The 26,908-nt window shown below is 37.4% G+C and overlaps 1 protein-coding gene across 3 annotated transcripts in view; it reads left to right on the forward strand.

Annotated features, from left to right (window-relative positions):
* Positions 1–25,652, forward strand: part of LOC105605990 (butyrophilin subfamily 1 member A1-like) — a 74,128-nt gene extending 48,476 nt beyond the window's left edge. For 2 of the 3 annotated variants that reach the window (XM_042237237.2, XM_042237239.2), the window contains 9 exons: positions 15,561–15,581; positions 16,246–16,266; positions 20,499–20,519; positions 21,649–21,669; positions 22,149–22,169; positions 23,004–23,030; positions 23,504–23,530; positions 24,080–24,106; positions 24,283–25,652. In XM_042237237.2, coding sequence (XP_042093171.1) covers positions 15,561–15,581; positions 16,246–16,266; positions 20,499–20,519; positions 21,649–21,669; positions 22,149–22,169; positions 23,004–23,030; positions 23,504–23,530; positions 24,080–24,106; positions 24,283–24,854 — 758 coding nt within the window. In that variant the 3' untranslated portion in view covers positions 24,855–25,652. The remainder of the gene's footprint in view (positions 1–15,560; positions 15,582–16,245; positions 16,267–20,498; positions 20,520–21,648; positions 21,670–22,148; positions 22,170–23,003; positions 23,031–23,503; positions 23,531–24,079; positions 24,107–24,282) is intronic. The other variant, XM_042237238.2, reaches the window with a different exon arrangement.
* Positions 25,653–26,908: the final 1,256 nt, after the last annotated feature.

Below are 26,908 nucleotides of genomic sequence, written 5' to 3' on the forward strand. Positions count from 1 at the left end.
TTCATTCTTTTACAAGTGGTTGACCAGTTTTCCCAGCATCACTTGTTAAAGAGATTGTCTTTTCTCCATTGTATATTCTTGCCTCCTTTGTCAAAAGATAAGGTGTCCATGAGTGCATGAATTTATCTCTGGGCATTCTATTTTGTTCCATTGATCTATATTTCTGTCTCTGTGTCAGTACCATACTGTCTTGATGACTGTGGCTTTGTAGTAGAGCCTAAAGTCAGGCAGGTTGATTCCTCCAGTTCCATTCTTCTTTCTCAAGATTGCTTTGGGTCTTTGAGGTATTTTGTATTTCCATACAAATGGTGAAATTATTTGTTCTAGCTTTGTGAAAAATACCGTTGGTAGCTTGATAGGGATTGCATTGAATCTATAGATTGCTTTGAGTAGTAGACTCATTTTCACTATAATTGATTCTTCTGATCCATGAACATGGTATATTTCTCCATCTATTAGTGTCCACTCTGATTTCTTTCACCAGTGTTTTATAGTTTTCTATACATAGATCTTTTGTTTCTTTAAGTAGATATATCCCTAAGTATTTTATTCTTTTCATTGCAATGGTGAATGGAATTGTTTCCTTAATTTCTCTTTCTGTTTTCTCATTATTATTTTGTAGGAATGCAAGGGATTTCTGTGAGTTAATTTTATACCCTGCAAATTTACTATATTCATTGATTAACTCTAGTAATTTTCTGGTGGAGTCTTTAGGGTTTTCTATGTAGAGGATCATGTCATCTGCAAACAGTGAAAGTTTTACTTCTTTTCCAATTTGGATTCCTTTTATTTCTTTTTCTGCTCTGATTGCTGTGGCCAAAACTTCCAGAACTATGTTGAATAGTAGCGGTGAAAGTGGGCACCCTTGTCTTGTTCCTGACTTTAGGGGAAATGCTTTCAATTTTTCACCATTGAGGATAATGTTTGCTGTGGGTTTGTCATATATAGCTTTTATTATGTTGAGGTATGTTCCTTCTATTCCTGCTTTCTGGAGAGTTTTTATCATAAATGGATGTTGAATTTTGTCAAAGACTTTCTCTGCATCTACTGAGATAATCATATGGGCTTTTATTTTTCAATTTGTTAATGTGGTGTATTACACTGATTTATTTGAGGATTTTGAAGAATCCTTGCATCCCTGGGATAAAGCCAACTTAGTCATGATGTATGATCTTTTTAATGTGTTGTTGGATTCTGATTGCTAGAATTTTGTTAAGGATTTTTGCATCTATGTTCATCAGTGATATTGGCCTCTAATTTTCTTTTTTTGTGGCATCTTTGTCTGATTTTGGTATTAGGGAGATGGTGGCCTCATATAATGAGTTTGGAAGTTTACCTTCCTCTCAAGTTTTCTGGAAGAGTTTGAATAGGATAGGTGTTAACTCTTCTCGAAATTTTTGGTAGAATTCAGATGTGAAGCCATCTGGACCTGGGCTTTTGTTTGCTGGAAGATTTCTGATTACAGGTTCAATTTCCATGCTTATGATGGGTCTGTTAAAGTTTTCTATTTCTTCCTGGTTCAGTTTTGAAAAGTTGTACTTTTCTAAGAATGTGTCCATTTCTTCCACGTTGTCCATTTTATTGGCATATAATTGCTGATAGTAGTCTCTTATGATCCTTTGTATTTCTGTGTTGTCTGTTGTGATCTCTCCACTTTCATTTCTAATTTTATTGATTTGATTTTTCTCCCTTTGCTTCTTAATGAGTCTGGCAAATGGTTTGTCAATTTTATTTATCCTTTCAAAGAACCAGCTTTTGGCTTTGTTGATTTTTGCTATGGTCTCTTTTGTTTCTTTTGCATTTATTTCTGCCCTAATTTTTAAGATTTCTTTCCTTCTACTAACCCTGGGATTCTTCATTTCTTCCTTTTCTCATTGTTTTAGGTGTAGAGTTAGGTTATTTATTTGACTTTTTTCTTGTTTCTTGAGATATGCCTGTATTGCTATGAACCTTCCTCTTAGCACTGCTTTTACAGTGTCCCACAGGTTTTGGGTTGTTGTGTTTTCATTTTCATTTGTTTCTATGCATATTTTGATTTCTTTTTTTATTTCTTCTGTGATTTGTTGGCTATTTGGCAGCGTGTTGTTCAGTCTCCATATGTTGGAATTTTTAATAGTTTTTCTCCTGTAATTGAGATCCAATCTTACTGCATTGTGGTCAGAAAAGGTGCTTGGAATGATTTCAAGCATTCAAAATTCAAATTTTTTGAATTTACCAAGGCTAGATTTATGGCCCAGGATGTGATCTGTCCTGGAGAAGGTTCCATGAGCACTTGAGAAAAAGGTGAAATTCATTGTTTTGGGGTGGAATGTCCTGTAGATATCAATTAGGTCTAACTGGTCCATTGTATCATTTAAAGTTTGCGTTTCCTTGTTAATTTCTGTTTAGTTGATCTATCTATAGGTGTGAGTGGGGTATTAATGTCTCCCACTATTATCATGTTATTGTTAATTCCCCTTTCATACTTGTTAGCATTTGTCTTACATATTGAGGTGCTCCTATGTTGGATGCATATATATTTATAATTGTTATATCTTCTTCTCAGATTGATCCTTTGATCATTATGTAGTGTCCTTCTTTGTCTCTTTTCACAGCCTTTGTTTTAAAGTCTATTTTATCGGATATGAGTATTGCTACTCCTGCTTTCTTTTGGTCTCTATATGCATGGAATATCTTTTCTGAGCCCTTCACTGTCAGTCGGTATGTGTCCTTGTTTGGAGGTGGGTCTCTTGTAGACAGCATATATAGGGGTCTTGTTTTTGTGTCCATTCAGCCAGTCTTTGTCTTTTAGTTTGGCCATTCAACCCATTTACATTTAAGGCAATTAGTGATAAGTATGATCCCTTGCCATTTACCTGTTGTTTTGGGTTTGAGTTTATACACCCTTTTTGTGTTTCCTGTCTAGAGAAGATCCTTTAGCATTTTTAAAGAGCTGGTTTGGTGGTGCTGAATTCTCTCAGCTTTGGCTCGTCTGTAAAGGTTTTGGTTTCTCCTTCATATCTGAATGAGATCCTTGCTGGGTACAGTAATCTGGACTGTAGGTTATTTTCTTTCATCACTTTAAATATGTCCTGCCATTCCCTCCTGGCCTGAAGCGTTTCTGTTGAAAGATCAGCTATTATCCTTATGGGAATCCCCTTGTGTGTTATTTGTTGTTTTTCCCTTGCTGCTTTTAATATTTGTTCTTTGTGTTTGATCTTTATTAATTTGATTAATATGTGTCTTGGGGTGTTTCACCTTGGGTTCATCCTGTTTGGGACTCTCTGTGTTTCTTGGACTTGGGTGATTATTTCCTTCCCCATTTTATGGAAGTTTTCAACTATTATCTCCTTAAATAATTTCTCATGGTCTTTCTTTTTGTCTTCTTCTTCTGGGACTCCTATGATTCGAATGTTGGGGCATTTAACATTGTCCCAGAGGTCTCTGAGATTGTCCTCATTTCTTTTAATTCGTTTTTCTTTTTTCCTCTCTGTTTCATTTATTTCTACCATTCTATCTTCTACCTCACTAATCCTATTGTTTGCCTCTGTTATTCTACTGTTGGTTCCCTCCAGAGTGTTTTTTATATCATTTTTTTTGCATTATTCATTATTGATTGACTCTTTTTTATTTCTTCTAGTTCCTTGCTAAACCTTTCTTGCATCTTCTCAATCATTGTCTCCAGGATATTTATCTGTGATTCCATTTTGTTTTCAAGATTTTGGATCATTTTCACTATCATTATTTGGAATTCTTTATCAGGTAGAATCCCTCACTCTTCCTCTTTTGTTTGGTTTGGTGGACATTTATCCTCTTCCTTTACCTGCGTGGTATTCCTCTGTCTCTTCATCTTGTTTATATTGCTTTGTTTGGGGTGGTTTCTGTATTCTGGCAGTTTGTGGAGTTCTTTTTATTGTGTAATTTCCTCACTGTGGGTTGGGTTGTACAGGTGGCTTGTCAAGGTTCCCTGGTAAAGGGAGCTTGTGTTGATGTTCTGGTGGGTAGAGCTGGATTTCTTCTCTCTTGAGTGCAATGAAGTGTCCAGTAATGGGTTATGAGATGTCAGCTTGTTTGGAGTGACTTTGGGCAACCTGTATATTGAAGCTCAAGGCTATGTTGCTGTGTTGCTGGAGAATTTGCATAGTATGTCTTGCTTTGGAACTTGTTGGCGCTTGGGTGGTCCTTGGTGTCAGAGTACGTATGGAAGCATTTGATGAGCTCCTATCGATTAATATTCCCTGGAGTCAGGAGTTCTCTGGCGTTCTCAGGATTTAGACTTAAGTCTCCTGCCTCTGGTTTTCAGTCTTATTTTTACAGTAGCCTCAAGACTTCTCCATCTATACAGCACTGATGATAAAACATCTAGGTTAAAGATGAAAAGTTTCTCCACAGTGAGGGACACCCAGAGAAGTTCACAGAGTTACATGGAGAAGAGAAGAGGGAGGGAGGAGATGGAGATGACCAGGATGAGATGAGATGGAATCAAACGAGGAGAGAGCAAGCTAGCCAGTAATCACTTCCTTATGTGCACTCCACAGTCTGAACCACTCAGAGATGTTCAGGGAGTTATACAGAGAAGAGAAGAGGGAGGGAGGAGACAGAGGTGACCAGGAGGAGAAAAGGGGGAATCAAAAGGAAAGAGACAGATCCAGCCAGTAATCAGTTCCCTAAGTGTTCTCTACCATCTAGAACACACAAAGAGATTCACAGAGTGGGGTAGGGAAGAGAAGGAGGAGGGAGGAGAGAGAGGCGACCTGGAGAAGAAAAAGCAGAGTCCAAAGAAGGAGAGAGCAGTCAAGTCAGTAATCTTACTCCCAAGTAAAAATGGGTACTGAAGATTGGGTTCTTAAAGGTACAAAGTTGGTAACAAATACCAAAAAACAAAGATTAAAAATCTAGAGTAGAGGTTGGATTTTCAAAAATACAATAATAGGGGGAACTGTAAAGAAGGCAGAGGAATAGGATGGGAAGACCACTTTCTCCCTCACAAATTCCTCAAAAGAACATTTCAATGCTGAGCAAACTCCACAAAACAACTTCTGTAGGCTAGTAGAGGACATCAGGCAACCAGAAAAGCAGACCATTGTCTTCAAAAACAGGTAGGAAAAAATACAAAAGACGAAAAAGGAGACAAAGGAGGTGGGGAGGGAGCTCCGTCCTGGGAAGGGAAGCCCGTCCCAGAAAGGGAATTTTAAGAAGAGAGGTTTCCAAACACCAGGAAACACTCTCCCTGCCGAGTCTGTGGCGAGCCTTGGAAACACAGAGGGCAACATAACAGGAAGGGAAAAATAAATAAATAATTAAAACCAACAGATTACAAGCCCAACAGTAACCCCCCAGCGGAAAAGCAGCACAGACGCCTGCATCCACTACAAGCTAGTGGGGGCAGGGCAGGGAAGCGCGGGAGGTGCTGGCTGCAGTGCTTTGTAAGAATCAGGCAGGAACGCCCCATGCGCAACCAGAACGATCTAACTTGGGCTAGCAAACCAGACTGTGGGATAGCTACTGCACAAAAAGCTCGAACATAAGACACCGCCAGGACCGAGCACAGAACAAAGGACAGAACGGAAAAAGCCGGCTGCAGACCATCCCCCGCCGGGGACAGGCAGCCAGAGCCATAAGGGCTGGAAAGGGGCAATTGCAGACCTGGAGAGACTTTACTTACCTAACTGCAAGCAGGCTTCTTTGCTAAGACTTCTGGGGGTGCTGGACAGTCACCATCTGCCTCACAAGGGGCGCCAGCGGTCCACACAGAAAACTGAGCAGCAGCTGCAGAAAAGGCGACAAGTCGCAGTGACCGCGCTCGCCAAACTCCTGAGCTACTTGGACCCAGGAAGGGCACAAAACACAGTCCCAACCGAATCTGTGCCTCTGAGGGCTAACTGAGCGCCGAACCTGAGCAGCTTAGACCGGGGAAGTGCAAGCAGCCTAGGGCTGACCCCAGACGGTTCCCGGCTGAGCATCGTAGAGCCGGAGTGGTTTGTGCGCAGCAAAATGGGACAGGTCAAGCGGGGCTGAGACACTGTGTGCACATGACAGTGCTATTTGTTTGCAGCATCCCCCCTCCCCACAGCGCGACTGAACTAGTGAGCCTAAAAAACCAGCAACAGAAGAAGTTAAAAAGAGGGAACCACCTTAGAAGTGATCCCATACGGCCCACAACATCAGAGAAGGGCTAGAAATATTTTTACTATTTTAAAAATCATTCCTTTTTTTTTTCTTTTTTTTCTAACTTTTTTTTAATTGTTAAGTCTTCTATTTCTCCTCTAATTTTTATTTCTATAACCTACTATTACTATTTTTTTAAAAAAGACTTTTTTTTTTAAGGAAAACACCATATATAGTCTTTGGGTGGTTGGTGGTGGTTTTTTGTGTATTTTTTGTTTTTTTCTAATAATTCTTGATTTTTTGGTTTTTTTTCTCTTTTTTTTCTTTCTTCCTTTTTCCTTATGCTTCTTTTCTTTAATATTGTATTTTTGAAAATCCAACCTCTACTCTAGATTTTAAATCTTTGCTCTTAGGTTTTTGTTGTCAATTTTGTACATTTAAAAACCCAAACTTCACTACCCAATTTTACCTGAGAGTGAGATTACTGGCTTGACCACTCTCTCTTCCTTTGGACTCTCCTTTTTCTCCACCGGGTGGCCTCTGTCTCTTTTCTCCCCCATCTCTTCTCTATCCAACTCTGTGAATCTCTGTGTGTTCCAGACGGTGGAGAACACCTAAGGAACTGGTTACTGGCAGGATTTGTCTGTCTCCTTCTCATCCCTCTCTCTTATCCTCCTGGCCACCTCTGTCTACTTCCTCCCTCTCCTCTTCCCCATATAACTCCGTAAATACCTCTGAGCGGTCCAGACTATAGAGCGCACATAAGGAAGTGACTACTGGCTAGCTTGCTCTCTCCTCTTTTGATCTCACCGCATCTCATTCCAGTTACCTCTAACTACCCCCTCCCTCTCCTCCTCTCCTTGTAACTCAGTGAACCTCTCTGAGTGTCCCTCAATGTGGAGAAACTTTTCATCTTTAACCTAGATGTTTTATCATCGGTGCTGTATAGATGGAGAAGTCTAGAGGCTACTGTAAAAATAAAACTGAAAACCAGAAGCAGGAGGCTTAAATCCAAAGCCTGAAAACATTAGAGAACTCTTGAATTCAGGGAACATTAAGCAATAGGAGCTCATCAAATGCCTTCATACCTACATCGAAACCAAGCTCCACCCAAGGGCCAACAAGTTCCAAAACAAGACATACCACTCAAATTCTCCAGCAACACAGGAACACTCCCCTGAGCTTCAATATACAGGCAGCTCAAAATTATTCCAAAACCTTTGATGTCTCCTAACCCATTACTGGTCACTCCACTGCACTCCAGAGAGAAGAAACCCAGCTCCACCCACCAGAACTCCAACACAAGCCTCCCTAACCAGGAAACCTTGACAAGCCACTGATACAACCCCACCCACAGTGAGGAAGCTCCATAATAAAGAGAACTCCACAAATTACCAGAATATAAAAAGGCCACCCCAGACGCAGCAATTAATCAAGATGAAGAGACAGAGGAATACTCAGCAGGTAAAGGAACAGGAGAGTTGCCCACCAAACCAAACAAAAGAGGAAGAAGTAGGGAATCTACCTGAGAAGGAATTCCAAATATTGATAATGAAAATGATCCAAAATCTTGAAATCAAAATGGAATCACAGATAAATAGCCTAGAGACAAGGATTGAGAAGATGCAAGAAAGGTTTAACAAGGACCTAGAAGAAATAAAAAAGAGTCAAAATATAATGAATAATGCAATAAATGAGATCAGAAACACTCTGGAGGCAACAAATAGTAGAATAACGGAGGCAAAAGATGGAATTAGTGAAATAGAAGATAAAATGGTAGAAATAAATGAATCAGAGAGGAAACAAGAAAAACGAATTAAAAGAAATGAGGACAATCTCAGAGACCTCCAGGACAATATAAAACGCTCCAACATTCGAATTATAGGAGTCCCAGAAGAAGAAGACAGAACGAAAGATCATGAGAAAATCTTGAGGAGATAATAGTTGAAAACTTCCCTAAAATGGGGAAGGAAATAATCACCCAAGTCCAAGAAACACAGAGAGTTCCAAATAGGATAAACCCAAGGCGAAACACCCCAAGACACATATTAATCAAATTAACAAAGATCAAACACAAAGAACAAATATTAAAAGCAGCAAGGGAAAAACAACAAATAACACACAAGGGGATTCTCATAAGGATAATAGCTGATCTTTCAATAGAAACGCTTCAGGCCAGGAGGGAATGGCAAGACATATTTAAAGTGATGAAAGACAATAACCTACAGCCCAGATTACTGTACCCAGCAAGGATCTCATTCAAATACGAAGGAGAAATCAAAAGCTTTCCAGACAAGCAAAAGCTGAGAGAATTCAGCACCACCAAACCAGCTCTCCAACAAATGCTAAAGGATCTTCTCTAGACAGGAAACACAAAAAGGGTGTATAAACCCGAACCCAAAGCAATAAAGTAAATGGTAACGGGATCATGCTTATCAATAATTACCTTAAACGTAAATGGGTTGAACACCCCAACCAAAAGGCAAAGATTGGCCGAATGGATACAAAAACAAGACCCCTCTATATGCTGCTTACAAGAGACCCACCTCAAAACAAGGGACACATACAGACTGAAAGTGAAGGGCTGGAAAAAGATAGTCCACGCAAATAGAGACCAAAAGAAAGCAGGAGTGGCAATACTCATATCCAATAAAATAGACTTTAAAACAAAGGCTGTGAACAGAGACAAAGAAGGCCACTACATAATGATCAATGGATCAATCCAAGAAGAAGATATAACAATTATAAATATATATGCACCCAATATAGGAGCACCGCAATATGTAAGACAAATGCTAACAAGTATGAAAGGGGAAATCAACAATAACACAGTAATAGTGGGAGACTTTAATACCCCACTCACACCTATGGACAGATCAACTAAACAGAAAATTAACAAAGAAACGCAAACTTTAAATGATACATTAGACCAGTTAGACCTAATTGATATCTATAGGACATTTCACCCCAAAACAATGAATTTCACCTTTTTCTCAAGTGCTCATGGAACCTTCTCCAGGATAGATCACATCCTGGGCCATAAATCTAAACTTGATAAATTCAAAAAATCAAAATCATTCCAAGCATCTTTTCTGACCATAATGCATTAAGATTAGATCTCAATTACAGGAGAAAAACTATTAAAAATTCCAACATATGGAGACTGAACAACACGCTGCCAAATAGCCAACAAATCACAGAAGAAATCAAAAAGAAATCAAAATATGCATAGAAATGAAAGAAAATGAAAACACAACAACCCAAAACCTAGGGGACACTATAAAAGCAGTGCTAAGAGGAAAGTTCATAGCAATACAGGCATACCTCAAGAAACAAGAAAAAAGTCAAATAAATAACCTAACTCTACACCTAAAGCAACTAGGAAAGGAAGAAATGGAGAACCCCAGAGTTAGTAGAAGGAAAGAAATCTTAAAAATTAGGGCAGAAATAAATGCAAAAGAAACAAAAGAGACCATGGCAAAAATCAACAAAGCCAAAAGCTGGTTCTTTGAAAGGATAAATAAAATTGACAAACCATTAGCCAGACTCATCAAGAAGCAAAGAGAGAAAAATCAAATCAATAAAATTAGAAATGAAAATGGAGAGATCACAGCAGACAACACAGAAATACAAAGGATCATAAGAGATTACTATCAGCAGTTGTATGCCAATAAAATGGACAAGGTGGAAGAAACGGACAAATTCTTAGAAAAGTGCAATTTTCCAAAACTGAACCAGGAAGAAATAGAAAATTTTCACAGACCCATCACAAGCACAGAAATTGAAACTGTATTCAGAAATCTTCCAGCAAACAAAAGCCCAGGTCCAAACGGCTTCACAGCTGAATTCTACCAGAAATTTCGAGAAGAGCTAACACCTATCCTACTCAAACTCTTCCATAAAATTGCAGAGGAAGGTAAACTTCCAAACTCATTCTATGAGGCCACCATCACCCTAATACCAAAACCTGACAAAGATGTCACAAAAAAAGAAAAAAACAGGCCAATATCACTGATGAACATAGATGCAAAAATCCTCAACAAAATTCTAGCAATCAGAATCCAACAATACATTAAAAAGATCATACACCATGACCAAGTGGGCTTTATCCCAGGGATGCAAGGATTCTTCAATATCCTCAAATCAATCAATGTAATTAACTACATTAACAAATTGAAAAATAAAAACCATATGATTATCTCAATAGATGCAGAGAAGGCCTTTGACAAAATTCGACATCCATTTATGATAAAAAAAACTCTCCAGAAAGCAGGAATAGAAGGAACATACCTCAACATAATAAAAGCTATATATGACAAACCCACAGCAAACATTATCTTCAATGGTGAAAAATTGAAAGCATTTCCCCTAAAGTCAGGAACAAGACAAGGGTGCCCACTTTCACCGCTACTATTCAACATAGTTCTGGAAGTTTTGGCCACATCAATCAGAGCAGAAAAAGAAATAAAAGGAATCCAAATTGGAAAAGAAGAAGTAAAACTTTCACTGTTTGCAGATGATATGATCCTCTACATAGAAAACCCTAAAGACTCCACCAGAAAATTACTAGAGCTAATCAATGAATATAGTAAAGTTGCAGGATATAAAATCAACACACAGAAATCCCTTGGATTCCTATACACTAATAATGAGAAAACAGAAAAAGAAATTAAGGAAACATTGCAACGAAAAGAATAAAATACTTAGGAATATATCTTCCTAAAGAAACTAAAAACCAAAACACTGATGAAAGAAATCAAAGAGGACACTAATAGATGGAGAAATATACCATGTTCATGGATCGGAAGAATCAATATAGTGAAAATGAGTATACTACCCAAAGCAATTTACAAATTCAATGCAATCCCTATCAAGCTACCAGCCATATTTTTCACAGAACTAGAACAAATAATTTCAAGATTTGTATGGAAATACAAAAAAACCTCGAATTGCCAAAGCAATCTTGAGAAAGAAGAATGGAACTGGAGGAATCAACTTGCCTGACTTCAGGCTCTACTACAAAGCCACAGTCATCAAGACAGTATGGTACTGGCACAAAGACAGACATATAGATCAATGGAACAAAATAGAAAGCCCAGAGATAAATCCACACACATATGGACACCTTATCTTTGACAAAGGAGGCAAGAATATACAATGGAGTAAAGACAATCTCTTTAACAAGTGGTCCTGGGAAAACTGGTCAACCACTTGTAAAAGAATGAAACTAGATCACTTTCTAACACCGCACACAAAAATAAACTCAAAATGGATTAAAGATCTAAATCTAAGACCAGAAACGATAAAACTCCTAGAGGAGAACATAGGCAAAACACTCTCCGACATAAATCACAGCAGGATCCTCTATGATCCACCTCCCAGAATTCTGGAAATAAAAGCAAAAATAAACAAATGGGACCTAATTAAAATTAAAAGCTTCTGCACAACAAAGGAAAATATAAGCAAAGTGAAAAGACAGCCTTCTGAATGGGAGAAAATAATAGCAAATGAAGCAACTGACAAACAACTAATCTCAAAAATATACAAGCAACTTATGCAGCTCAATTCCAGAAAAATAAATGACCCAATCAAAAAATGGGCCAAAGAACTAAATAGACATTTCTCCAAAGAAGACATACGGATGGCTAACAAACACACGAAAAGATGCTCAACATCACTCATTATTAGAGAAACGCAAATCAAAACCACAATAAGGTACCACTACACACCAGTCAGAATGGCTGCGATCCAAAAATCTGCAAGCAATAAATGCTGGAGAGGGTGTGGAGAAAAGGGAACCCTCCTACATTGTTGGTGGGAATGCAAACTAGTACAGCCACTATGGAGAACAGTATGGAGATTCCTTTAAAAATTGCAAATAGAACTACCTTATGACCCAGCAATCCCACTTCTGGGCATACACACCGAGGAAACCAGAATTGAAAGAGACTCATGTACCCCAATGTTCATCACAGCACTGTTTATAATAGCCAGGACATGGAAACAACCTAGATGTCCATCAGCAGATGAATGGATAAGAAAGCTGTGGTACATATACACAATGGAGTATTACTCAGCAGTTAAAAAGAATTCATTTGAATCAGTTCTGATGAGATGGATGAAACTGGAGCCGATTATACAGAGTGAAGTAAGCCAGAAAGAAAAACACCAATACAGTATACTAACACATATATATGGAATTTAGGAAGATGGCAATGACGACCCTGTATGCAAGACAGGGAAAGAGACACAGATGTGTATAACGGACTTTTGGACTCAGAGGGAGAGGGAGAGGGTGGGATGATTTGGGAGAATGACATTCTAACATGTATACTATCATGTGAATTGAATCGCCAGTCTATGTCTGACGCAGGATGCAGCATGCTTGGGGCTGGTGCATGGGGATGACCCAGAAAGATGTTATGGGGAGGGAGGTGGGAGGGGGGTTCATGTTTGGGAATGCATGTAAGAATTAAAGATTTTAAAATTTAAAAAATAAAAAAGAAAAAAAGATGAAAAAAAAAAAAGAAAAAAAAAATAAAAATTGCAAATAGAACTACCTTATGACCCAGCAATCCCACTTCTGGGCATACACACCGAGGAAACCAGAATTGAAAGAGACTCATGTACCCCAATGTTCATCACAGCACTGTTTATAATAGCCAGGACATGGAAACAACCTAGATGTCCATCAGCAGATGAATGGATAAGAAAGCTGTGGTACATATACACAATGGAGTATTACTCAGCCGTTAAAAAGAATTCATTTGAATCAGTTCTGATGAGATGGATAAACTGGAGCCGATTATACAGAGTGAAGTAAGCCAGAAAGAAAAACACCAATACAGTATACTAACACATATATATGGAATTTAGGAAGATGGCAATGATGACCCTGTATGCAAGACAGCAAAAAAGACACAGACGTGTATAACGGACTTTTGGACTCAGAGGGAGAGGGAGAGGGTGGGATGATTTGGGAGAATGGCATTCTAACATGTATACTATCATGTAAGAATCGAATCGCCAGTCTATGTCTGACGCAGGATACAGCATGCTTGGGGCTGGTGCATGGGGATGACCCAGAGAGATGTTATGGGGAGGGAGGTGGGAGGGGGGTTCATGTTTGGGAATGCATGTAAGAATTAAAGATTTTAAAATTAAAAAATAAAATAAAAGTCTCTAAATAGCCAAGAAAAAAAATACAATATTAAAGGGAAAAAGTCACAAATATTATAAAGTATATACACGAAGTTTGCTTTAGAAAATAGGGTCTCTCTTTTTTTTGGCAAAGTAATATTAGGTTATAAAAATGAAAATTAAAGGAGTAATAGGGGACTTAAATTTTTTTAATTTTTATTTAAGTTAAAGAATGATAGTAAAATAGTAAAAATATATCTAGGAATTTCTCTGGTCTTGTTGTGGACAGTGTGGTGTCAGTTCATTTTCAGATATTTCCTTGATCCAGCTTATATTTCTCAAGATCTATAGGCCCTTTCCTATGTAGTCGGTACTAACTACAGGGTTTTAATCTGTTGCACCTGTCACTTCCAAGAAGGTTCCCTGTTTTAGCTTCTTCTGTTTGCTGGTCTCTTCAGTGTCTAATTTCCATCCTGACACAAGGGGGCAGTGGTGGACACTTTCTTAGGCTCACTTGTTCAGTGGCGCTGTGGGGAGGGAGGGACACTGCAAACAAATAACACTGGCTTGTGCTCCCAGTGTCTTGGCCACACTGGGTTTGCCCCTGCTCACGGCGTGTGTGCTTTCCCTGTCTACACAGCTTAGGCTGTAGGTTGCTCTACCAGGATCTGTCTGAGGCCGGCCCTGGGTTGTATGCATTTCCCAGGTCTAAGCCGCTCAGGTTCAGGTACTCGGGTAGTCCTCAAAGGCACAGACTCGGTTGGGCCTGTGTTTTGTTCTCTTCCCAGGTCCGAGCGGCTCAGGTGACCAGGTGTTTGGCGAGCAATGTCACTGCAACTTATTGCCTCCCCCGTCCCTGCAGCTCGGTTTTCTGGGTGTACAACCGGTGCACCTTCTCAGGCGATCTGACCGTCCAGAATCCCAAGAAGTCTTGGTTAGTAACAAAGCCTGCTTGCAGTTTGGTAGATAATGCCTCTCTGGGGCCATGATTGCCCCACTTCCCCCTCTGGCTGCCCTCGCCTGCTGTCACCGGAGGAGGATGGGCCGGTCTGCAGCTGGCTAGCTCTGCTCAGTCCGTTGTTCTGTGAGCAGGCCTGGCAGTGTCTTAGGTTGGGGCTTTTCATGTGGTAGCTATCCCACAGTCTGGTTTGCTATCCCAAGTTAGTTCCCTTAGATTGCCCTCGGGGCATTCTGGCCCGGTCCTTACTCTAAGCAATGTAGCCCATGCCTCCCTGCCCAGCCCCCACTTCCCTCACCAGCCCCCGCTTGCTAGTGGTGGATGCAAGAGTCTGCACTGCTTCTCCCCTGGGGGAGTTACCGTTGGGCACATAATCTGTGGGTTTTAATTATTTATTATTTTTCCTCCCGTTATGTTGCCCTCTGTGGTTCCAAGGCTTGCCACAGACTTGCCAGTGAGAGTGCTTCCTGGTGTTTGGAAACTTCTCTCTTTTTTAAGACTCCCTTCCTGGGACAGAGCTCTGTCTCTAACTCTTTTGTCTCTCTTTTTATATTTTACATTTTTTCCTACCTCCTTTTGATGACAATGGGCTGTTTTTCTGGGTGCCTGATGTCCTCTGCCAGCATTCAGAAGTTGTTTTGTGGAATTTACTCAGCGTTCAAATGTTATTTTGATGAATTTGTGCAGCAGAAAGTGGTCTCCCTGTCCTATTCCTCCACCATTTTAGTAAATTATATTCTTATATTCAAAATGAAGAACATCTCAATGAATTATCCAATACTACAGATTAAGAAAGTTTTGAAATGAGAAAAATAAACCCAAAGCAATTCAGAAAAGATAAATAATAAATATAATATGAGAAAGCAATGATATTAAAAGCAGAAAAACAATAGAAAAATTAATAAAATTAAGTTTAATCTTTGAAAAAACAATGGAACTGATCAACTTCTATCCAAACTGGTGAGTATTTAAAAAAAAAGAGAGAGAGAGAAGACACAAATTACCAGGTTTCTGTTTTTATATGGAAAATGGCAAAAGATTCAAAGTACTGAGGAAAGGGAACAGATAATGTCAAAGGAAAAGTTAAGCAGAAATGATAGAGTAAGAAAGAATAAGAAAGAGGTATAAAACAGTTGAGGCTATTTGGGGATTTAGAAAGTCATAGTACTTACTAATCCATCCGTGGCAGAATATAAGGCTATGTTATTGTAACACAGTGGACATTAATGCTACTGAAAACAGAAAAATTAGTGGTTGTTAATTTCTTCTTCTTAACCATCAACTTGCTACTTTACCCTTGTGCAAGCAGATTTTAAGATTTTAATCTGTTTGTTTTACACATCATTAATATGGTACTTTCCATTTTATTTTTCAGATCAACTTTCGCGAACACCTGGTAATGTTTGTTCTTCAAGCACTCTGCTAATTTGCCTGTTAGAGACTTTTTCCCCTTGTTTTCATTCTCTCATTTTGTTTCTTTTGCCTTTTACTTGCTCTTACTCCTACTTAGTTTCCAACATGTCATACTACGTTTCTGCTCTCAGATCTACTCCATGCTCTGTTTCATTCTTTCTCCTTCCTTTCTCTTCCCTTCCTTCATTCTCTTTCCTTTTGCTTATTATCTTCACTTTGTGCTTCAGAAGTATTCTGTATCTTCATGATAAGGTTGATGAGAAACAGATTAAAGGATCCACTGCCGTGACCATCAGGGTCATTTTCTGGATAAAAGCTCCAAAATTTTCTCCTTTGCAATCTGTTTAACTCTAAGTTGGTATGTCCCTATCTGTGCACATTATATTTTTTCAACTGTCCTGAGAGAGGAGTGCATATTTCCTCTCTAAAGTTTATTCGTTTTCCCAATCATCTTGGGAATCATTACATTCCCAAGAAAATATCTATAAAAGCCATCAGAGAAGGCCATTTTCAATTAATCCTCTGACTCTGGGTTTGAGTAAAATCCCATCTATATTTTTTTCAGAAAATATGACACTGACAACAATCTATGATTATTCTGATCTAATAATCAACTAAATAAATTAATATTTCTCTCTGTTTTTCAGATGCAGTAGTAACAGAAAATGGTAAGTTCCATTGGCCATTTTACACTGTGCACATAGTCTTTTGGATCTTTTATCCATGTTGCCTTGTTCCTTGTTGTTTTGCTGTCCTTGAAACAACATGTTCCTTACATGCTGTATGACTTAAATTTACATCATTGTGCCTCATTTTTTCTCACTCCAACTGAAGTCAACAAAGTTGTCTCCATTTGCACTTAAACACTATTGCATTTAAATTATTCATGCTACAAGTTTTCTCTATTAAAAAAATAAACATACATGAATCATATTTGATAATGAATTCCAATAATTATACACTTCTGAATTTCTGGAATTTTTAAGTGGAGGAAATATTTTGTCTAAAATGTGCTAAGAGAATCTGCTTTTAAACCACTTTACAAATTAAGTAAAGTTTATTTTACCTCTTATTGCAGATGTTTAGAATTAATTACCTTCTACTAGAAGGAATATTAGGTAATAAATAATCTTTTGTTCTCAGTGAGTAACATCAGTAAAAGGTAAAAACTGAAGAAATGGTAAAAAGTACTAATTGACAAATTATGGGGGGAATGAACTTTCACTTTTCATCTCTATCTTTTTGAAGACAAGGGTTCAGAGCAGCAATACTGATCTTAAGCTGATGAAAATTTTTGAGTGAAGGTTTCCCTGTAGAAAGAAAATGGCCATGTGAAATTTGAACAAACTATAATTCAATAATTTCATTGTATTGTGGTAAGAACACTTACGTGAGATATAACAAAAGTTTACATGTACAATGCAATGTTGTTTACTATAGATACAATGTTGTATAGAAAATCTCTAGAATTTATTTCTCTTGCTTAACTGAAACTTCATGCCCATTCAATTAATAATTTCCTATTTGACCATCAGCCTAGCCCTTGACAATCCTCACTTCACATTTTTATTCTATGAATTTGACTATTGTAGATGCTAGAATTAGGTGGAATCATGCGGTATTTGTCTTTTTGTGACTGATATATTGGCTTATAAATTTCTTTTCTTGTGGTTTTTGTGTTAGATTTCTTTTCTTCTGTGGTTTTGGCATTAGGGTGATGCTGGCCCCATAAAATAAGCTTGAAAGTTTCTTCTCCCCTTCTTTTTTGAAAGAATTTGAGAAAGTTTGGCATTAATTTTCCTTAAATATTTCATAGTAAAAATACAAAGAAAATAGAGAATTTTGAAAGAATCAAGAGAAGAGAGAAACGCATATTCAAGAATACCCTCATAAAGCTATCAATCGATTTCTCAGAAGAAACTTTGTAAGTCAGAAGAGACTTGGATGATATACTCAAACTACTGAAAGAAAAATAACTGCCCACCAAGTATATTATATCTGATAAAACTAAACTCCAACAATGAAAAAGGAGGAAAAAATTTGCAGACCAAAAAGCTGACTCATAACCACTAAACCTGTCTTACAAGAAATGTTAAATGAAGTTTTTCAAGTTGAAATGTAAGGATATTAATTAGTAACATAACATTTGAAAATATGCAACTCACTGGTAAAGTTATGTAGTCAAATTCAGAATACTGTAATACTGCAATGGTACATAAATCATTTTTACATAAATGGTACATAAATCACTTTTAACTCTAGTTTTAAAAAAGTTAAAAGACAAAACTGTTTAAAACAAATAAAGAAACAAGCAGATAGCTAGTGGGAAACTGCTGTATAATACAGGGAGCTCAGCCCTGTGCTCTGTGATGAACTAGAGGGGTAGGATAGGGGCTAGGAGGGCGGCTCAAGAGGGAGGGATATGTGTATACTTATAGCTGATTCACTTTGTTGTACAGCAGAAACCAACACAATATTGTGATGCAATTAGCCTCCAATTAAAAATGAATTTAAAATAATAATGTGTTAATAGATATGCAATACAAAAAGAGGTAAATTATGACATCAATAACATAAAATAGAAGAATAAACGGAAATTTTCTTTCAAACTTATACAAAACTTAACTCAAAATGGATTAAAGACTTGACCTTCAGACTTAAAACTATTAGAAGAAAACCTAGAGAAAAATCTCTTTGACGTTAGTCTGGGCATATTTTCTATATGACTCCAACAGCACAGGCAATAAAAAATTTTTGAAAATAGACCAATGGGATTTCATCAAAATCTTCTGCACAGCAAGGGAAATGACCAACAAAGTAAAGAGACAACCTAGAGAATAGAAGAAAATATTCACAAACCATGTATCTGAAAGGGTTAATATCCAAACTATATAAGGAATTCAATAGCAAAAGCCAAATAACTCAAAATGGCATAAAACAAAAGCCATTTTGCTGAGAAAAGCAAAAACCAAATAAGTCAATTAAAAATGGACAAAAATTTTAAATAAACATTTCTCCAAAAAGACATACAAATGGCCAATAGGTTTATAAAACAAACAAACAAAAATGTTCCAAATCACTAATCATCAGTTCAGTTCAGTTGTTCAGTCATGTCCAACTCTTTGCAACCCCATAGACCACAGCATGCCAGGCCTCCTTGTCCATCACCAACTCCCAGAGTTTACTGAAACTCATGTCCATTAAGTCAGTGATGCCATCCAACCATCTCATCCTCTGTCATCCCCTTCTCCTCCCACCTTCAATCTTTCCCAGCATCAGGGTCTTTTCCAATGAGTCAGTTCTTCACATCAGGTGCACAAAGTATTGGAGTTTCAGCTGCAACATCAATCCTTCCAACACTAGTCCTTCCTGGCCCAGTTATTTTCAATTTCCAACCATAGTTATGAATCATCTTTCATTTTATTTTTACTCATTTGATTGTTAATTTGCCAAATCGCTCTTCCTTTTGGACCCTATACATATTTTTTTCACTCATATGTCATTGATAATAAATCACTAAAGTCTAAAGTTATGTCCTGACGACCCTGTATGCAAGACAGGGAAAGAGACACAGATGTGTATAACGGACTTTTTGGACTCAGAGGGAGAGGGAGAGGGTGGGATGATTTGGGAGAATGACATTCTAACATGTATACTATCATGTGAATTGAATCGCCAGTCTATGTCTGACGCAGGATGCAGCATGCTTGGGGCTGGTGCATGGGGATGACCCAGAAAGATGTTATGGGGAGGGAGGTGGGAGGGGGGTTCATGTTTGGGAATGCATGTAAGAATTAAAGATTTTAAAATTTGAAAAATAAAAAAACTAAAAAAAAAATAAATAAATAAAGTTATGTCCTGAGATAATTACACAGTTCTTTTTAATATTATAGCACAAAAATTATTTAAAATTCTATGTCTCTACATATCACATGATAGTGTTCTTCAAATTGTAGTGATATTTTCAGTAGAATGGGTTACCTGGTGGCTCAGACGGTAGAGTGTCTGCCTACAATGCCGGAGATCTGGGTTCAATCCCTGGGTCGGGAAGATCTTCTGGAGAAGGAAATGGCAACCCACTCCAGTATTCTTGCCTGGAAAATCCCATGGATGGAGGAGCCTGGTAGGCTACAGTCCATGGGGTCGCAAAGAGTCAGACACCACTGAGCGACTTTGCTTCACTTCAGAGCTTTAGTTGCAGCTTTATAATGTTCAGAAAACCTGTCCTATATTGTGTGTTTAGATATTTTCTCTCAAAGAGGAGTAGAAACAGTAAAAGCATGGTTGTTGAGAAACAGAGTCTCTCTCAGAAAACCTACTCCTTTCTCCTGGATTCAGCACCCATGTGATTGGGTTAAGTTTCATTCACGCATGAATTAAACAGAAACTCACATACAACAAGGTAGCAAATTAATTGGTGGCAATAATGGTTGTAAAAAGAGGCACTCAGAAACCTGACAGTGTATGATCTATGCCAGCAGTGCTTCGGTATTCCTTTAAACAGTGTCTGCGGCAACTTTATACACTGTAGCTACTGCCATGATAAGAACTGACTAATACACCTAAAAACATCCAATGACCATACTAAAGCTAATAAACAAAACAATAGGAGCCTAAATATTGCCAAAGGGATCAAGAGTAATTTTACAAATTAACCACCAGAAGTAATAATCCTAAAACATTTGTCAATCAACTCCATTAACTCCATTTCTCCTTTCTTCATTTACTGTAGCATATCTCTGAACAATACTGACCTCTGAGTCAATTTCTCTGTGTGTGTGTGTGTTCATCTGAAACTGGATATGGTTAATTTTAAATATGAATTTTCCAATAAATTCACATTCTCTTTGTAGTTTTTCCCATGTGGTTACACTTATTTTTCCTTTTTTTTTTTTTTTAGAAGTACTTCGGAAAAAACTAGGTAAATTTTCTGGTGTCTCATTAGTCTTGATCCCCTTTAAAATGACTGATGCAACATTTAACATTGCCTGACTTCTCATCTGTATTCCTTGTATTGGCATGCCTTTCTTCTGCATGTCTATTAGTTCCACCCTAATATTTTGGTGTGGGAATTCTCCCATTTTAAATTTGTCCATTTCTGTTTCCATACCTTCTCTAGTTTTCCATTCCTTCTCTTTTCACTTCATACCATGCATTCCCTATAAAGACTGGCTTCTTCTCTCTTGCAGGGACTTGAAAGTTTCATTAAGAAGTTGGTGAGATGAAATGCATGAAGTTGATAGGTAGATGGTTTCTATTCTATATATGTTTTCTAGAAAACATTCAATGATGTAAGTTAATAGGAATGGAAAGAATTTAGAGCCATGACACTCAATTCTTTGGCTTTCTGTGGTAGATGATAAAACCAGAGACTACAGGCTTTCACAATTGATTTTGAAAGTCCTTTAGTTGACAACTAAATTAAATATATTGCAGTTGTGTTAAGTGTAAAGATTTAGAAACCATCTGCCTTACAAAAATATTGTACCCTGACTTATTACAGCCATTCACTTTATCAATGTTTGTGACATCTTCCTGAAAAAATTTTTCAGGACTTATACATGTTTTCCCTAAATATACAAATGATGTTTTCACTTAATGATATCCTGCTTAATCTGATATATTTAGAAAGATTTGTAAAATTAGAAAATCAACATCACTACACTACAACCAAGATAACATTCACTCTAAGATTATTTTATTAAGTATATTTTTGATCAAAAATTTTAACTACTTGTATCCTTAAAACTATGCATAAAAGAAATATGTACCAGATCAAATCCTAGTTAGTTTCTGTCAACACCTTAGCCATTCTTCTTATTCAGTCAATTATGAAATTCATTTCTTTTCCTCACTTTTCTAAGATAGAAGTGGAATTCCTTGCCATTTTCCCATTTTTGTATTGTTTTGTTTTGTTTTCTGATTCCATTCATCCTATCATTTTCTGTGAACTGGAAATTTTCCGTGAACTGGAAATTTTCAGCCTATTTTCACTTTCTGTGTTGTTTTTCCTTGACACTGATTTGAGTTTCTTCCATTTTACTTTTCAGGGGAACTTCAGAATGAAATTGGTAACTATTATTCTTCCACCCTTTTGGTGATGTAATTTCTAGAAACATACTTTCTTTGTTTCCCTTCCTTCCTCTGATATAATCCTCAGATAATTATCATAATTTTATCATATGCTTATTGACATGAAAGGGATTAGGCTAGAAGAATGTGGTTTTCTCCATTAAGAATAAATTTTCTTTAAAATGTGGTTTTCTCCATTTAACAGAAAGTTTTCCTTAACTTGGGTTCTCCAAGTTGTCCTCCGAAATGCAAGGCCCATTGTTTTGCACACGATATTGTCCCACTTCTTAGAAGGGTTCAGTCTCCAAACCCAGTGAGTGAGAGAAGTTCATCCAGAAGGACCTCGTTTACTGATAACAAATGTAATCTTAAGACTTGCTAGTGAACTTTTCTGTGACCCAGAAATTTTCAGCTTATTTTCATTTTCTGTGTTGTTTTTCCTTGACACTTATTTGAGTTTCTTCCATTTACTTTTCAGGGAAACTTCAGGATGAAATTGGTAATTGTTATTCTTACATCCTTTTAGAGATATAATTTCTAGAAACATACTTTCTTTGCTTCCCTTCCTTCCTTCGATATAATCTTCAGATGATTATCATAATTTTATCATAAGCTTGTTCACATGACAGGGATTAGGCTAGAAGAATGTGGTTTTCTCCACTTAATAGAAAGTTTTCTTTAACTTGGGTTCTCCAAGTTGTCCTCTGAGATGCAAGGCCCATCATTTTGTACATGATATTGTCCCAGTTCTTAGAAGGCCGAACTCAGGCTCCAAACCTGGTGAGTGAGAGAAGTTCATCCAGAAGGACTCTGTCTATTGATAACAAATGCAATCCTAAGACTTGCTAGTGAACTTCTCTTGACCGTATTCTCAAGATACCAAGGTATATAAATGTTTTTATTGATTTTGCCTTATTTTTGTTTCCTATCATAGTTATTATTCTTCTTTCATATTTGCTTTGATTAATTCAATTATTCAACAAACTTTTCATCCTTCAGTCTTTTGTACTGCATTTTGACTCAGATAAACTTCATTGATAATATATTCTTAAATTCTAAAATGATTTTATAAGATATTCCTATATAATTTTAGTAACCTATTATAAGAATTATTTATATCCTCATCACTCTACATATCAAACTGTATTCTTCATACTCTAGTAAATGTTTCATATGGAATGAACTTTAGAGATTTCTGTCAATATTTTTGAATGAGCAATACCTGATTAGTATGCAAACACAAGCATTGGCAGATGTGTGGCTTTAATTGCCTCTTCCTTATGATGTTAAGAAATCCTGTCTCATATATGTGTGTTTCTATATTGTCTCTCAGATAAGAGGAAGGCTCAATACAAACATGGTGAGTAATGCTTAGCTCTCAGAAAACTCCATTCTTGTGTCTATCTTGAGTCTTGCCTCTAGTGCAGTAGGAAAATAAAAATGTCTGTGGTCAGCAAAGAAGAATTTCTAACATTACCTTCTAAATTTCTGTAATTTCAGTGAATTGTCTTTGAAGGTAAATGATGAGTGATTCAGCATATTTTTTCTTCTTTCCTCCTTTCTTCCTTGTCCTCTTTATTTAATCTTCCTCACCCTCCTCCAATATCCTTCTGATCTTTTGTTGCTTCTTTATTTCTACCTTTCCTACACCTGACCTCTTTTATTTTCATGTTTGAAAAAAACAGAGTATGAAGATAATACAGGATAGAAAGAGAAAGCCCAAGGGATTCAAAACAAGAAAGGGAATAAAGACAACAGAAAAAGAAAACAATAGTAAGAGAAATCTGGTAAGGAAAAAAAAGGTAAAGGGTTTCCTATTTTGTTCTTTTGCAGCCTGGAGGAATGTACCATTATACCCTGGTGAGTTACATAGACCCTGCTGAAGAAAATCCTATGATCAAAAATATTTTAAATGAACATCTACTGTGTGTAAAACATATACTGAAAATCAAAGAAACTCCAAAGCATACATTACATGAATTCCATAGATTACTCATATGATAAGAGACAATAATGTATATGAAATGCTAACTTTTAGCAGACTTTTTAATTGTGTCTTACATTATATATAAAGTGGTTTTCATTGGCTAAAATCTGAGGAAACTAATGTGATCAACAAGCTATTTTGTCAGAAACACGACGTTCCCTATTTTCTCTCAAACACTGTAAATAGAGTCTAGATATTTATCCTGCAGGAATGTCAACTTAAAGGGCATAGGGATGGGTCAAGTCTCAAGTCAGACATAATTTAGAATGTTTTAAAAAAGAGTTTAACTTATAAAAGGGTATTTTCTTTGATTGCTATTATTCTTGAATTAATCCTAGGGAGTTTATACTCATAGTATTTTGGACAGACAGGCAGCTTTGCTTTTCAGATGATAGGTTCTCATGTTCACTTGTTCCTTGTAGATTGGAGGAAAGAAGAATTCAAAGCTGGTGAGTATGTGATGATCCACAAGGGACCTTTTTCTTCGTGGGACAGTCTGGAGGAATGTTGGGTGGAATTGAGCTGATCTACCCAGGCTCAAAAGAGTCCTCAGAGAATAAGAACCCTCTGGCCCAGGCCTACTGAGACCCTTCCCAGAAACATGATGGTCTACTTGTCTTTGCAGTAAATATGACCCTGGATGCAGCCACTGCTCATCCTGCCCTCCTCCTGTCTGAAGAAGGGAGACGAGTTTCCTGGCAAGAAAGGTGTCAAGAAATTCCCAGCTCCTCAGAGAGATTCAGCTCCATTCCCTGTGTGCTGGGTCAATTGCACATCATCTCAGGGAGATACTCCTGGGACATAGAGGTTAGGGATGCCTGTTCCTGGGACCTGGGAGTTTGTAGGGATAATGTAACAAGGAAGGGGAGGGTCACAATGTCCCCAAAGAATGGTTTCTGGGCCATTAGGTTCTATGAGGGGGAGTACTGGGCCCTCACCTCCCCAGAAACCCGTCTTACTCTAAGAGAAAAACCCTTTATTGTGAGGGTATTTCTGGATTATGAGGCTGGAGATGTATCTTTCTATAATATGACAGATGGATCCCACATCTTCACCTTTTCCCAGAACACATTCTATGGTGCCCTAAGACCACTTTTCAGACTTTGGTCCTCTGAGTCAGGCTCCCTAACCATCTGTGCAGGTGAAAAATGTGCTGATGTTGTAATTCATATGTCTACCCCACTCCATGAGAAATGATTACTTTGATCCCCAATGAAAATCACAGTTCTCCCCCAATGAGATACAAATAGATATTTTTCTTATTCCTTACTTGTTCATTCTCAAGATGAAGCTCTGGACACAGACTGATGATTGCCTCATATCAATTCTCCCTTCTTCCTTATTTTATCCTTCTTTATTTATCCTTATTATTATACTTTCCTATGACAGCTAATATAAATATTAGATTTCCTTATCTCCTCTACTGAAAGTGGATAAATGATGATGTTGTATATCAGCTGAATTATAAGGATGTGTCCTTAAAGGTAAATTGTGCCTTTCTATTGTTTACTTTCTGCTGGCTGTAATATATCATGATGGCTAGAACTCAAAAACTATATAACATGTAATACGACATGAATGGTGGAGAAATTAAAATGAACTGGGTTTTTGACAATTTATTGGGGCTACTCTATTACCCAATTCCAGAATTCTTTTCTGTGAGACATAAACTTATATCTTTAATCAACTTATATGTTGGATATTTGTCACTTGTGATTCTTCCCCTTACTGTTGCACTCTCCCTTTTAAGTTTGGCAGCAGATGACACCCACAATTGAATATGCAGTTGAAACAGAAGGTGTAAAGTTCCGTACTTGATCACTTAACTACTCCTACTCCTCCAGTGTGTCAGTCTCATTAAGGCCCTTTATTTCTTCTAATTCATCAGTCACTCCTGATTTCATACCCTTTCCTATTTATGTATCGTGGCTAATAATTTCAAGTATGTTCTTGTTAATAAATAAAACTCTCATTGTCATTGTCCTGTCACATCAACCTGGCAAAATTCCAAATATGAATTGATCTAATTATCCACTTCTTATGTTGGCAATTTATCGTGTGATAACAATTCATGCAAATGAGTAGACTGTTTTCCTTATACATGTGTAATCACTTATCCACTCTTGCACACTAGTATTATCTGGTAATGCTCCCATGCATCTCTAGCTATTTGCAATTCCTTATTTTGCAATCAATTTCATTTAAAAGGGCAGGGATAGATATAGTTATGAATGATTTGCATTGTATGGCAGAAACCAACACAACATTGTAAAGCAGTTATCCTTCAATTAAGGAGTAAATAAATAAAATAAAAATACAAACACCTACTCAGCAATATCTTCTAGGGAATAATATAAATGAAAAATATTTTGACAATAAATACAATAAAAAATTCTAATTAAGACTGACAAAAAATTTTTATTAAAATTTCCCTTTCTTTAAACTTCTAAGTCTTATTGTTGTTCAGTCACCCAGTCATGTCTGGCTCTTTGTGACCCCATGGACTGCAGCATGCCAGGCCTCCCTGTCCCTCACCATCTCCCAAAGCTTGCCCAAGTTCATGTCCATTGCATCAGTGATGCCATCCAGCCATCTCATCCTCTGATGCCTTCTTTTCCTCCTGCCCTCAATCTTTCCCAGCACCAGGGACTTTTCTGATGAATCAAGCTGTTCGCATCAAGGTGACCAAAATACTGGAGCTTCAGCTTTAGCATCAGTCCTCCCAATGAGTATTCAGGGTTGATTTCCCTTAAGATTGACTGGTTTGACCTCCTTCCTATCCAAATGACTCTCAGAACTCTTCTCCAGCACCACGGTTCAAAGGCATCAATTCTTTGGTGTTCTGTCTTCTTTACAGTCCAGCTCTAACAATCATATGTGACCACTAGGAAGACCATAGCCTTGACTATACAGACATTTGTCAACAGTTATGTCTCTGAATTTCAACACACTGTCTAGGTTTGTCATAGCTTTCCTGCCAAGAAGCAATTGTCTCCTGATTTCAAGGCTGCAGTCACCATCTGCAGTGATTTTAGAGCCCAAGAAAGGAAATCTCTCACTACTTCCACATTTTCCCCCTCTATTTGCCTTGAAGTAATGGGACCAGATGCTATGATCTTAGTTTTTTTAGTATTTAGTTTTAAGCTGACTCTTTCACTCTCTTCCTTCACTCTCATCAAGAGGCTCTTTAGTTCCTTTTCACTTTATGATATTAGAGTGGTTTCATCTGCATATCTGAGGTTATTGATGTT

Source organism: Ovis aries, chromosome 20 (genome assembly GCF_016772045.2).
Source record: "Ovis aries strain OAR_USU_Benz2616 breed Rambouillet chromosome 20, ARS-UI_Ramb_v3.0, whole genome shotgun sequence".
Lineage (NCBI taxonomy): Eukaryota > Metazoa > Chordata > Mammalia > Artiodactyla > Bovidae > Ovis > Ovis aries.